The 14,370-nt window shown below is 39.8% G+C and overlaps 1 protein-coding gene and 1 long non-coding RNA gene across 3 annotated transcripts; one reads left to right on the forward strand and one right to left on the reverse strand.

Annotated features, from left to right (window-relative positions):
- Nucleotides 1-296: 296 nt before the first annotated feature.
- Nucleotides 297-7,838, reverse strand: spryd7a (SPRY domain containing 7a). Its single transcript, XM_036563440.1, has 5 exons — nt 7,331-7,838; nt 5,315-5,431; nt 4,643-4,809; nt 2,140-2,242; nt 297-1,466 (listed from the first exon to the last, which is right to left on the reverse strand). Exons 1-5 carry the CDS (start codon nt 7,434-7,436, stop codon nt 1,369-1,371), a joined length of 591 nt encoding a protein of 196 aa, XP_036419333.1. The 5' UTR covers nt 7,437-7,838; the 3' UTR covers nt 297-1,368.
- A 1,043-nt stretch (nt 7,839-8,881) lies between these two features.
- On the forward strand, nt 8,882-13,100 carry LOC118802971. 2 transcript variants are annotated; one of them, XR_005006805.1, is made up of 4 exons: nt 8,882-9,073; nt 9,184-9,229; nt 10,210-12,118; nt 12,366-13,100. It is a non-coding gene; the product is annotated as an uncharacterized LOC118802971 (long non-coding RNA). The 2 variants fall into 2 exon arrangements; XR_005006804.1 differs by lacking the exon at nt 8,882-9,073 and having other exon boundaries at nt 9,097-9,229.
- Nucleotides 13,101-14,370: the final 1,270 nt, after the last annotated feature.

The raw sequence follows: 14,370 nt of genomic DNA on the forward strand, positions 1-14,370 counted from the left end.
TTTCCCCTTTTATGACTTTCAGAAGTACTTGTTTCTGTATGTTAGCCTTGGCATTACTTTGTATCAGAGCAGAACACTTTCGAAAGTATAAGTGTTGGTATCAGGGTGATATGGCTGATTCCTATCAAATACAAATTGAAAAAAATGTGTCCTATATTGGTTTAAAGCAGCCCAGTCCTCCTTGTAGACAGGTGTATAAACCAGTTTAGTTTCAATTTGTATTTGTTGCTAGCTAATAAATGCCATGTTGAGGCCTACCGTCCAGCAATTATGTAATGTCAATGAAACTGCAATGCTTCTACCAAAGAGCAATGTCTTTATTACTTTACCAACAAATACAACACAAATAACATGACTGATTAGTGCATACAAAACATTATGGATATCACATGACAGGCTATTTTTACATTTAATGTTTCTGAACAAAAACAGTATAACTTAAAACCTCTTAAAACATCTCACTCTGTGTATAAAATACTCAGTATAGGCACTACATCTTTCTTTTCTGCCCCCCACATAATATGATATTATCTCTTATAACTTTCCTTATTACAACATGTCAGTCAAGTAAAGTTAGAAAGAACCTTATCATAATATAGAATAAGAAGGAAGTTACACAATATGAAAAATGTAGTGAACTATGACAAAGTTAGATGAATTGATATCTAGTGAAAGTATGTGGTTTTAGTGGGTTTTACAAAAAAAACCACAAACAAACAAAAAAAAACGCTTGCACTGAGATACGGCTGCAACAGTGAAACAACTACAGTGTAAAAATTTTCATTTCAGAATTTTTGTGTCTAACATAAATATACAGAATAAAATATTCTGGATTTGGTTTGAATTTTTGCATTATTTCCATTGGAAAGCATCTGGCAATACTGCATGATTGTTACATCTTTTACTTTTTGACAGAGACACTGTAGGTCAGCTGTAATTGTCAGTTGTAATATTCAAAATAATTATGCCCCTGATGTCGGTCAAACGTTCAAGAATTCATAACAAGATTGCATTACAACAATAATCAAATGCATGTAAGAGTGTTTTTTTAAAGCAGCACATGGTGTGTAGTCTAAAGCAAAGTGCCGGAAATTTGGAGGAATATACAGAATCTTTAAATTAAATAATGCAAATAAAAATGGTTAATAAGTACATAAAACAGGGCAAACAAGGAGTGTTCTAACTGCCAACATGGATCAATTCTACATGAGCAAAAATCACTGAAGACGTAACACTGGCATGTTGCACTTTTGAACCAGCAGAGCAAAGCATCAGCCACATAATCACAAACATATAGTGATTCGTTTCTGTCTCTGAGCTGGAACAGACACAACTGGAAAGCTGATGTACATGGAGTGCCTCCGAAGATCAGAATATCTGTTGTTCAAAAAGAATCTTTTGGTAGCCTTGTGGAGGAGCATGGTAGAAGTCACTAAACTGACAATCCAATATTGCACTGTCATCCACTGTAGAGGAATAAAAAAGAAAGAGAAAAAAAGTTAGAGTGCAATTTAACATTCCAAAAAGACCATAAGATACCCTATCTAATTTGGACATGTATATCAATGAGGGACAGACTTAAAGGGCCTATACTCCACATTTTTGTATAACATAAACGTATAACAATTGTGTAAATTGTATAAATGTATAACAATCGTGTTTATGTACAGTCATAATATGACCACTTTCCAGTCTTCAACCCTTAGAATTGAACAATATTTTGTTAAGGGAGTCTTTAAGACTGACACATGTTCCGATTGGCTGCCACATATTGTGCCTCATTCAAAAAGCAGTCTGGGCTGAAACACTCTTAATAACTTCAATGTGAATAGGTAGCCTGTAGGCTTAATAGGTGGATATAGGTCCATTCCTCTGTTTTTGTAGCTTAATTGAAATATACCCCATATATTGACCGCTGCTATTCACCAGATAAATGAAAAGAGACAAAATCTGAGGCCAAATTAATGCATATTTAACTGACACTTAGTACAGTCAGTATTGCTTTCAGAAAAGCTGATTTTGCAATGTTTTGTGCTTTAGTATATGTGTAAAATGGAATAATAAAGTCTTTTGGGGCCCTGTCAGTGCAATACATTAAATGGAAAGAAAAATGGCTGTTTCCACAACAGTGTGGCGCACCGTATACTACAGGGAAAACTGTTCCTCGAATGCCTGATGCTGGACAGTTCATGTTCTTTCCATTTAGATACAAATTCAGCTCCACATGGTCATAAGTAACACCCTGCAAATGAACAGAGACACAGAAAGAGGAAAGTGTCAGGTTTCATTAATGCTTGCTCAACAATATACAGTCATTTTATTAGAAATACCTACCTTGTAGCTCTGGTGAACAACTAGAGACTGTAGCCAACCTACTGATGCATAGTTTGTCTTAGCTATCCCCTAGCCTTTCATTGATGACCAATTTCTGACCACAAGGCAACTTTCAACTAGACATCTGTGAGTGGGCCACTCTCAAACAAGTTGTCACACTGGCTTGTGTATAAAATACCAGCAAAACTGCCATCTGATCCACTCACACAGCACCATAAATAATAGGACCCCACTATCATGCCACTGTCACTGCTGTGCTGAAAATAGTCCCCCACACAAATAATAGCTGGTCAATAGCAGTATTGTGGTCAAACCAACTAATAATGATTGTGATAAAGGGTGGGCTACAGCATGGAACCCACCTTGGAAACTGGTCACACATACACACTATATGGGTAAAAGCATGTGGACACCCCTCCTAATTATTGAGTTCAGGTGTTTAAGTCACACCCTTTGCTAACAAATGTATAAAATCATGCATGCAGCCTTACAATCTGCATAGACAAACACTGGCAGTAGAATGAGTCATCCTGAAGAGCACATAGACTTATGTATAGGACGCCACCTTTGCCACAAATCAGTCTGTGAAATTTCTGTCCTGCTAGATCTGCTCCAGTCAGTTGTGGCTGTTATTATCATGAAATGGACAAATGGAAGTCTAGGAGAACCTACAGCTCACACAAACCACACAAACTTACAGAGTGGAGCCACCAAGTGCTGAAGTGCCTAGTGCTATCCTCTATTGAATCACTCACTACAGACTTCCAAACTGCCTATGGAAGCAACATCAGCAAAAGAACTGGGTTTCCATGGCCTATCAGCTGCGTTTAAGCCTAAGATCAAAATGCACCATGTCAAGCGTCGGCTGAAGGGGCGTAAACCATGCCGCCACTGGATTTTGGAACAGTGAAAACGTGTTCTCTGGAGGGATGAATCACGCTTTACTTTATCTCACAGTCTGACTGACAAATCTGGATCTGGCAGATGCCAAGAGAGCACTACCTACCAGAAAACATCGAGCCAACAGTAAAGAAGGGGTGTGTATGTATGTGTGTGTGTGTGTAAAAGCATTTTTTTTTTGTCTATTCTTCTTTATGACTTTATGTGTTATCCTTTAGTGATCAAATGTCCTGAGTTCCAAAAGCCTAATTATAGCAGACTTTATTACCTTTAAGTTGGCAGTTAAAGTACAATAAAAGTAAAATATTGCACCATTGTATGCATTTTATGATATTTAATAACAGCATTTAAAATGTATTTAATAATAGCAATTAGTGTTTGGAGATGTTATTAGTTTGTACTTTACTGGACTCTGATTTCACTCCTGCTTCAATGCGTGTGAAAAAGGATGCACTTAACCCTAAATTATTACCCCCACAACATGCATAGAGCCAACAGTAAAGTTTGGTGATGGTCTGAGGCTGTTTGCCAGGTTTTGGGCTTGGGCCCTTAGTTACAGTGAAAGGTAATGTTAGTGCTACAACATACAAAGACATTTTAGACAACCGCATGCTTCCAATTTCGTGGCAACAATTTGGGAAAGGCCCTTTCCTGTTCCAGCCTGACTGTGCACAGAGCAAACTCCAAATTTGCAATAAAGACATGGCTTGACAAGTTTGGTATGGAAGAACTCCAGTGGCCTGCACAGAGCCCTGACCTCAACCCCACTGAACACCTTTTGGATGAATTGGAACATCAATGGCAAGACAGGCCTTCTTGTCCAACATCAGTGTCTGACATCAAAAATACTCTTTTGACTGTATGGGCATACATTCCTACAGACGCACTCCAAAATCTTGTGGAATGCTTTCAGAGAGAAAGGAGGCAGTGGAGGCCAACTCCATATCAATCCCCAGTTTTGGAATGGGATGTCCAACAAGCTCATATGGGTGCCAAGTGAAGAATTGCATCATTGTATGCATTTAATGACATATACTATTTATTTATTTAATAACCGCATTTAAAATGTATTTAATAATAGCAATTAATGTTTGAAGTTTTACTAGTACTTTGTAGTTTACTGGACTGATTTCACTCCTGCTTTAATGTGTGTGAAAAAGGATGGACTTAACTTTAAATTATTACCCCCACAGCATGCATAAATATGTACACAAGATAAGTGGCAAACAATACTGTATACAACTGTATACATATTTAATTTTTTTTTAATGTGGCACTGCTGGTTCTTTTTTGTCTGTTTAAACTTATCAAACCTCAGAAAAGAAAAAAAAATTCATTTGGTATCATTATATTTCCCCACAGTGCCCATCTCCAGGTTCTGAAGAGCATTGAGACCTCAGAAACTCACCACAATGTCTCCTTCCTGCGGCAGACTGTTAGCTGGTAGCCGGTTCTTCTCCTCGTTGTTATGGTACACAGTTCCATCTTGCCTCAGCACTAAGCTGTGTGCATCCCTACCCAGTGGGACCTGGTTAAGGTTAGCTTTCTGCGTTGCTACCCCTACTCCCCAAACACCTGTCAAGAACCAGGGACAACATGCTTGCTGTGATGCTACCGGTTACCATGGTTCCCTGCCACTAAAGTGTCATTCAAAGACACATTAATAACTCCTTAAACTCCAACCATATAATTCAGCTACTAATCTTACAACTTCTACTCACTAACTACTACAAATTTATTAGGTAACTACTATTAAAATAATACAAGGATTATGTAGTAACAAGTGTAAATTATGGATGTCAGAGTTTAAGGGGTGGAACGTATTATTCCCTTGTTAGTCCTATGACTAATTCAGTAACTACTATTAAATATTTGACTATTACTATGGAACTAATATATAACTTATGCAATTATGAAAATGAGGAATTGAATTGTGGCCTACACATGGACCAGGCCTTAACAGGAAAAAAAAAACATAAATAATCCTCCACCTCACTTACAAACCTCCTGCTTAAAAGCCAGTTCTAGCCACCTTCGTCCAAGTAGAATATGTACTAGATATAAATGCACTTAAACTTACCTGTAGACTGAATCTTAAACTCAAAGTAGCTCTTGTTCTGATGGAGAGGGGCGTTTGCAATGCAGCCACCTGTGCCACATATTCTTCTGCCACTTTTCACAATGACAACATCGGTGCCTGTAATACCAAATACACATTCACAAAAGGTAGAGCACTTAACATGAAAACCATGATCAACCATGCAGACCTCACCAAATCTTTTGGGCCTCAGTGCCAAAAAAGAAAGTAAGAAGTAATGGGCCAGCTATACAAAAATTACTTGCAATTAATAACACAATGGCAATGTAATCTGCCTATTTGCCTGCTTGTTCACTTGCATGATCTCTCAAACAAATCGATGATCCCAAGCCATGCCACACACTAGTGTCTAACATTAACCTAAATGTTTATAGTAGACTACATGTTTAAGAGTATAAATAACAAATATATTATGCTGTAGGTTGTGAAGGACCTGTCTGAAAATGATTAACATGCATGAGATGCATTAAGAATCAGAGGAAAATAAACAGACATCAGGACAGTCCGTGTAGGGTTGTTCGAGGCCAACTGGTGAGTTATGTTGTTGAGACATCAGTTTGAGTCATGGGTGTACAATAGTGTCAGTATCTGTATGAGGGATCCAATAACGATTTTAGAGGACGGCAACCCCCTGCCCCCGCAGTAGTTGGGTCATTCTCACAAAACTGCCTCAAAGCATGTCAATAAATATTTTAGTGCCATACGCATCACACAGATAAAACAATACTTACAAGATGCAGTGGGTCAACTTGAGCTCTATATTTTACACAAATGTTTGAGGAGTTCACTTATTTTAAGTTTTCTGGCATTTTTACTCCAATTTTCATTATGCAGTGTGTCCACATATGTGTTTCTCATTACCAATATTTATATCTATGTTACATTTTTTGTTAATTAGAAGAATTCAGTGTGCATGACTTTAAACTGTTGAATCTCTTTAATGGTTTCTTGTAAGGATGTGAACCAAATTAACAAAATGTTATTTGGCACAAGGAAAATGATAAACCTCTATGGCTGTCAATGTGTCGCAGTGATAGATAAAATTGCAAAATATTATGTAATTAGATACTTAGTCTGACAACAGTATACAGACTGTAAAAAAAGCTGTACAAAAATGCAAATGCATCTTTCAAAAAAAAAAACAAAAAAACATTAAGTTTAAGTTATTTTAATTTTTTCAACCTGGGTTCCAGTATTCAACATGTTTGTAAGAATAACCCATTTACGTCACCCAAACTTATCACCCTGCTGAAAATAAAAGGTACACAGAAACAATTAAAGGTTGGTGTTGGTTCCTGTTGGATTTATAATAACGTCTAAAGGTTAGTGATGGTATTTTGTGTTTTCCTCACTAGTTGTTTGCAAGGTAACAGATCCCAATGGTTTTACTATTGATCTGTGACTGATCCTAAATGCAACTCATGGTTTTCTAAAGGTGTTTTACAGAACCATGAGTTCTATATAGAACCATTTCATGTTTAAACAGTTCTTTGCATGGTGAAATGGTTCTTCAGATTGACTGACAATATGTTACATATTTTTTAAAATGGTTCTATGTAGCTCCATAAAGTTTTCCATTGTTACAAGCTTGACATTGTAACAATAGTAGATACCTTTTTGGTGTTATTTAGAATCCCATTTGAAGGGTTCTACATAGGTTAGAACCATATACAACCCACTTGTAGCAACAAAATAAACATGCCTAGTGCTACACAGAACCGTTTTCAAAAAGGTTCTACATAAAACCACATAGAATACATTCTCCACCAATCTCAACAACCATTTCAACAGGCAAAGAACCACTTAAGCATGAAATGGGTCAATGTAGAACTCAGAGATCTAACTAGAACCACCACCTTTACTAAAGAAGCATCTTTTTAAAGTGGGCAGCTCTGCATGCAGTCTCGGACATGTTGAGCCACCCACATCTCTTTGTGCTTGGACTGTAATGTAATTGGGAGGCTACTGTGATCGTGTGTGACTGATCACATTTCTTACCCATGTGATGCGTGTCTAGCTGGACCGTTGGCATTTCTTTCAGGGTTACGTGGCCCGAGTTTCCACGACCGCAGTCGAAGCAGCACGAAAACAGCCCCGCCATCATGACACAACACTCACAGATACGACGGCCTGGGCAGCAGAAGTTGTACCAGCAAACGAGAAAGTCCCAAAATAAAGCTATTCTAGTGTCATTTCGACGGAGGTCATTTTTTCCTGCGCTCACATCCGTGCTTCTGACAGTCCGGAAATGACGTAGCACACGGATTTGTCATGAAGTGTTCAGAGAAGAGCAACAGTGACATCTAGCGGCAGTTTGTAAGTTCTGGCTAACATTAAAGTGGCACTCCGGCCAAACTGACAAATTCAAACGGCTCTACATCAGCTGTAAACATGCTCGCTGTCCTCTTACAGCGACCCCACAGTAATCCTGAGGGTGAGGTTTTCCCGTTTAAAGACTAGGAGCCCGTACATCTTCTGATGATGTATCTTGAAGGTGGGAGGAACTTCTGAAGAAGCTGTCGTCACTGCTAGAAGGCAGAATATCAAGTGTGTGTTTGTGAGCCTCTACATCACTGGTACATCAATGTATTAGTGTATTGCAGTGGAGGGGGGGTCCCACAGTGGTTGTATGTTGTATTTGAGTGATGGATGCTGGGTATTGTAGTGAGAGAACAATGTTGGACGTGAAGGATACAAAATCCTGAATTCTGTCAAACCGAGGAGGCTGAGGCATGTAATGCTGCACTATATAGTTAAATATTAGACAATGTGACAAAATTCACATTAAATAATCGTTTTAGGCCAGAATGCCCCCTAAAAACATCCGCATTAGTCAGTCGACAGACCCCATACTCAACCAGATTATTTGTGGACATGGAAAAAATAATGGTTTGTGAGAAAATGCTTGGAAAATGCTTGGAATGCTAAGAAGTTTGGTTAAAGGAAAAGCTAACTGAAAATTAAAGTTTACACCATCCCCTTACGCTAGACATAGTCGATTGGCTGAAGTTGGCTTACCTTAGTTTTGTAGACCTGCTAATAGTCTAATAATAAACTTTGGAGTGACATCAGCGTCGCAGAACCAGTGCAAACCTAAAGAAGCAGACAGCAAACATACCTTGACCCCGTCGACATCATTTGGGATTGTGTAAATTAGATTTTCGGTGAACCATTCCTTCAAGGATGGACAGTAATATGGGGCTGTTAAACAGTTGTAATACCGAAATAAGCAGAATGGATTGGAGGCTGTGTTGTGGCGCTTATTTGATCACGGTGGTGTGTGAGATTAAGAGGGAGCGAAAGATGAGAGAGATGGAGAAGCACAGGGAGGCAAAATAAAGTCGTGTCAAAATCTGCGTGACCTTAAAAGCTTAACTTAGCCCCGCTCGCTCCCACCGTTAAGTTTTGCATGGCAACAACACCTCCGGAGAAGTAAGGGAGTCGCTCAATTTGACCGACTGCGGGGAAAAACGAAACGTTTCCTATCCGCGCCTGAGTTCGTACACATAGTCGACATTATGCCAGCATCTCGGATTCGCCGTGTCACGGATTAACGGTCGAAGTAAAAACATGTTTTTTATTCGGTAGTTTTGCCCCGTTTAACGTTCACCCACAAACGGCAACTCTGTGCAAACACTCGGCGAGCAACGAGTTCTGAAATCTGCACAGCAACAATCGCCCTGGTAACTGGCGCGCGCGCCGTTTCTGTCCAATAAAAATCGCCTGCCTCGAAAAAACGGCGTCAGTAGTTTTATGGGATTCCCTGATAGCAGAAACAATTTCTTAGCTTTTTTCAAAAAACCTCTCCATTCATGCGGCTCTTCTTGTTTTTTTTTCCTGTCTTTCTTTAGGTGGGTTACCAGTGAACAGATGTGAAGGTAAATGGACCAAAAGAAGGTACAGTAGGTCAATATTCTGTGACGATATTTCTGGTGTCATCTTTTTCTTCTAACCCAAGTTGTGTTTATTTACCAGGCTAACCTAGCTAGGTTAGCTTACCTGTACTCGCTTTTTAACACTCCTCCTCTTCGCTAGGCTACTTGTGGTGTGAAATTTCGGTACAAGTTTAGTCCTCTTGGTATCGGAAGCTGAAGTCAGCTTCTCGTTCCACCTTAAATGGTGCACCATTTAAGGTGGAACAGGAAAATTCGAACGAGAAGCTGGAGATTAAAGCGGAGTTCAGCTTCGTTGTCTAGCCTATTAGGAGATGCAGGGAGGCGAAAGGCAGCAGATGTTGGATGTTAAGTCATACTTTGGTGTTGTTGGGTGCTGCTGCTGCTCCTTCGGGGGAGTGATTGAGCGGGTTATTTAGAGAAAGTCGCGCCAACACAGGCGATTATCTCAGGGCATTTGTCTTTTGATGAATGGCACACGACCTGCTGTCTTCTTGGAAGATTACTCTCCAGATTTCGCCTCGGCTTCCTCGAGTGGAGTGAACCGGAGCCATGAGAGAGAGAGAGAGAGAGGGGAAAATGTACTAAATCCATAGCCTGCATTTGGAGGGAAAGTACTCGGGTTTAACCATTAAGCTGCCGTGACCGTCTCAGAAGTTTGTTTTTGAGCATGCTCATAGGAAAAACGCAGACGGGATGCTGAAGATTAAGAGAGGAAGCAGAGTTTTATCCGTCTCCACTCCTCTCTCGTGTGACCCTGTTCAGTTGTATGTTGCAGTAGCTCATCTAAGACGGTACATAGGAGCGTTTTAATGCACCTGCAGGCGCACAGAGCGGCACTGTGGTTAGCTCAGCCTGCACTAACCTGAAATGGAGTGACCCAAGTGTGTGTATGTGTGTGTGTGTCAGTGTCAGCTGAGTCATCATCTCTGAAACAAGGACATCTCGTTTTTTTGTTCCTTTTTTCCTTCTCTGCAACGATAGGTGCTCTGTGTCTCCGTCTTCACTCCAATCCGTTCATCCCAGACTTCACTGTGAAGGAACGAAAGCATGTCAGTGCATTTTTCTGTCTCATCTCATTCACACGGAGGCAAAGAGCTGCCGCCAGCGCTGCACCGGCAGCATGTGATGCTCTAAAACGTAGACTTTATGAGACATTAAATGCCGTTTTATGAGATATTACACTTTATGATGTTGCTGAAGGCTCACGTGCATTTGAAAGGTTGCCATAATATCCTGTTGTTGTTGTTGTTGCCTCAAAGTTGAAGCCATCCGCGTTTATTTAGCAAAAAAAAAGTTATCGTCTCTCACATATAGACTTGAATAGACAACTGAGTGTTAGTGACTGCCTTAATCTGTTTGACCCTGCATAAAGCCCACCATTAGCTCACGTGACCAAAGCCTACACTCTTAAAAATAAAGGTGCCAGAAAGGGTCCTTGCTTATTGCCATAGAAGAACCATTTCTGGTTCCCTAAAGGACTTTTATGTGGATGGTTATTTGGGGACTATTTTTTTATTTAAGGTTTAAAGAACCTCCACATAATGTAAATGGATATGTAGGGAACTAAAATGGTTCTTCTTTGGCACCTTTTTTAAGGCTTTAGTCTGGGACAAAATTGCCAATGGTTGATCAACATTAACAATTCTGCTTAGTCTAGGCTTAGCTTTAATCTGGGTCTGGGAAACCGGCCCTTAATGTTCACGATCCTTTGCCTATGGGCACCGGTTTTATTTTGTCGTGTTTCTTGATAGCCTATTTGATAAAGAGTAGTAAACTTATGAGAACTAATGGAGCACCAAAAATAAAAATGATGGGTCACTTCTAATATTGGACGCAACTTTTTTTTAATTTCGTCACAAATGAGTCAACAATAAGGATAAGAGATCCAGATTTGAGGTCTGCATGAATGCTAAATGACCCAGGATCGTGAGTTTCACTCAGGGATGCACCACTCTGTGTTCACAGTTTGGTAGTTCCCCTCCTCAAACACCACCCATTAAACCTGGCTATCAGCAAATGAGTGTAATCAGGTGTGTCTGGGCAGGTAAATCACCAAACTCTGCTGGACACCAGCCCTCCAGGACCAGCTCCCCTGGTTTACCTCCTTAAACTGCAGGGTTATTATTATGTATTACTGCACTCTAAAAAGGGATGTGTTAAATTTAAACTTGTGTTATCCATTTTAACACTTTCTGTATCATACTGTTTTGTGATTTAACACGTTCTGTGTTAAAAGTAACCCAAAAATATGTCATCCATAACTGTGTGTATAAATATTTCAACACATTTTATGTTAAAACCAATGCAAAACGTGTCGTCTCCAACTGAACACACTGATGTGTCTAGTTAGAGACAGAATGTGTTGTTTTTTTTTTCCAACACGTTTTAAGAGGTTAATGTGTTAAAACTAAGTTTTGTAGTTATGGGAGTGAGGGAACTGGAGTGTGGACCTACATACGGACCCTCGCAGTTTAAGGGGTTAATTTTTCAAATGGCCAAATGTTAATTAGCGGAGGTTTCGGTTTAGTCTTGGCTGCGCTGGAGTGTTTAAAAACTAGACGCATTATTTATTACTTTAATCGAGTGAAAAGTCGTTGACCGTGACGGAGCCGTTGCGTAAGGCTGAATTTCGCAGAAATAGCGTTTCAGATTTTTCTTTTAACAGCTTCTGTCCGAAGGCTGAGCGGAAACCATCGAGTTGCGCTTCGCCGTTCGAGATGCTCGGAAGTTTCTTCCGAATGTTTTCCTCCAAAAGCCCAAGTCTTGTTGCGCTGGACGTAAGAAAAATCCCAGTTCCACGAGCGACCTGCGAAATCTGATGGAGCCTCGGTGGACCCTCATTCCACCATCTCAGTGCTGATTTCCTCAGTGGAGAAGAACTGTCTGCAAGGTGAGACGAAAAAACAACCCAGCATAAAATCATGAAAGGGTGGAATTTATTTGCACACCAGATATTTTTGGTAGATGTCAGAGATGTTACTCTGCATAGCTTAACTACTCAGCATCTATTTTGCCTTGTGGTGTTACAGTAAAACGATCTAAGTCAGTTTAGAACCATCGCAAGTTACTTGTACGTAAGTTGCACGAGCATTGCTGTAAATTAATCTGCATATATTCGTTTTTTCCACTCTTTACAGGGCCGCTGCGACCGAAACAGACGAACCAAAACCTCTCCAATATTCTTGGCCTGCTGGTGGAAAAGGGGACTTTAGTTTAATCAGCACCTGCGAGGATTCTGTTGAAATATTCTTGCCATCAACGAACCACATGTATTTAAACAAACACAGAAAAGTTTAAAAAAAAATGGAACGAATTCCTGAAGTGATCGTATCAACTTTTTTCCATTCATTGTGAAATCCCGAAAAAAAAAGCCGTCATGCGATGCAACACCCTGAGGCAGTTTAAGGTTTCCCAGAAGATGGCGATGCTGTGTTATTTAGGGCAATATCAGTGCGTGTGTGGGGGAGATATGATGACCATTTTTTATCATTTGAGCCAACCTTGCCTCGTTTTTAACATTTAGCAGTCATGCATATTTAGAAGGTTTTAGTATGTGTGCGTTGCTCAGCCAGGTTAAGCCATTTGGGACACTTCATCCCCCCCCACCAAAAAGAACCACAGCTTCTCAAGAACATGACCTGCCAGGCCTTAGAAAGATTTCTGAATGTCTTAAGAATTTGGCCCTGGTGAATAGAAATGTAACCATCCAGATTATGCATAATTTTGATAGCTTTATACATGACTTGTAACACCTGATATGTACAGCCTAAGCCATCCAAGTTGTATAAGGACCACATGACTCAATTTTATTTGACAATACTTTATTTGTTTTCTTGTACAATAAATAAATTGTCATCTGTTCACCAAACAGGCAACAATCTCTTCATGAATTTTGAACCTCAGAGTAATATATAACATCTAGTCAGGATTATGGTTTAAAACACACATACACATCTTGCATCTGTTTTGTTTAATGCATCAAACTGCAAAAGGTGTTATGAGCTGTACATCCGTTCTATACTCTGCTAGGCCCAGACTCATCATAATCCTTTTAAAAAATACTAGCAGATCCACCATAATTCATTATAAAACACTGCTAGGCCCAAACCCACCACAATTCCTTTTAAAACACTGCTAGGCTCCATACCCACCACAATTGCTTGCAAAACACTGACAGGCCCATACCCATCATAATTTTCATTAAAATGCTGTTAAGTTCCACTATTATTCATTCCAAACACTGGTAAACCCATAGCCATCAGAAAGCTTTATAAAACATTGGTCCACCATATTTTTTATAAAGCACTAGTAAGCCCATGCTCATAATGACTCCTTACCAAACACTGGTAGGCCTGAAAACATGATTCCTTACAAAGTACTAGTGTTTATTGATAAAACACTGGCAGGCACATACCAATCGTGATTCATTTTAAAATGCTGGTCCATTTTTTTTTAACAAAACACTGTTACTTAATTACTTATAGTAATTATTTATTAAAGTACTAGTAGTTCCCACCATTATTCATTGCAAACACTGGCAGACCCAAAGCCATCACAATGCTTTATAAAACACTGGTCCACCATAATTCTTTATAAAGCACTGTTAAGCCCATGCCCATCATGATTCCTCATAAAACACTGGCGCTTCCATCATACTTCCTTATAAAACAGTGACAGGCACATGCCCATCATAATTCTTTATAAAATACTAGTAGTCCATTGTAATTCCTTACAAAACACTGGTAGGCCCATACCTGCCAGATTCTCTGTAAAACATATCCATCACAAGTGTTTATAAACACCATACAAATGCTTATTCCATATAACACACCGGTACGCTCATCCAGACAATAATTCTGTACAAAACACTGATAGGTCCACCACAGTTCCTCACACAGCACTGGTAGGCCCATACCCACCAAACTCTACCGTTCCTCTTCTGACCCTCTCCATGGGTGATGCTGGTGCAGTCAGAGCACTAATCCTCGCCTGGAGGCTCCACTGGACGGTAAACGGCCCGCCTAACTTCAGCAGCACGGTCAATACTGGAGGATTCACTACTGCTTTAACTCCAATATTTACGTGCTGCTACAGCCAGGCAGCCAGTCGCGGCGATGTTCAGGAGACACACACACACAGAGA

Source organism: Colossoma macropomum, unplaced genomic scaffold (genome assembly GCF_904425465.1).
Source record: "Colossoma macropomum unplaced genomic scaffold, Colossoma_macropomum, whole genome shotgun sequence".
In the NCBI taxonomy this organism is placed as follows: Eukaryota; Metazoa; Chordata; class Actinopteri; order Characiformes; family Serrasalmidae; genus Colossoma; species Colossoma macropomum.

Bases quoted from the DNA above. Each gene is read 5' to 3' on its own strand.
- spryd7a (XM_036563440.1), bottom strand. From the start codon at position 7,436: ATGATGGCGGGGCTGTTTTCGTGCTGCTTCGACTGCGGTCGTGGAAAC. The intron at 5,432-7,330 runs GTAAGAAATGTG...TTGGTATTACAG, and splicing joins GCTAGACACGCATCACATGG to GCACCGATGTTGTCATTGTG. The intron at 2,243-4,642 runs GTGAGTTTCTGA...GTTCATTTGCAG, and splicing joins CGCAGGAAGGAGACATTGTG to GGTGTTACTTATGACCATGT.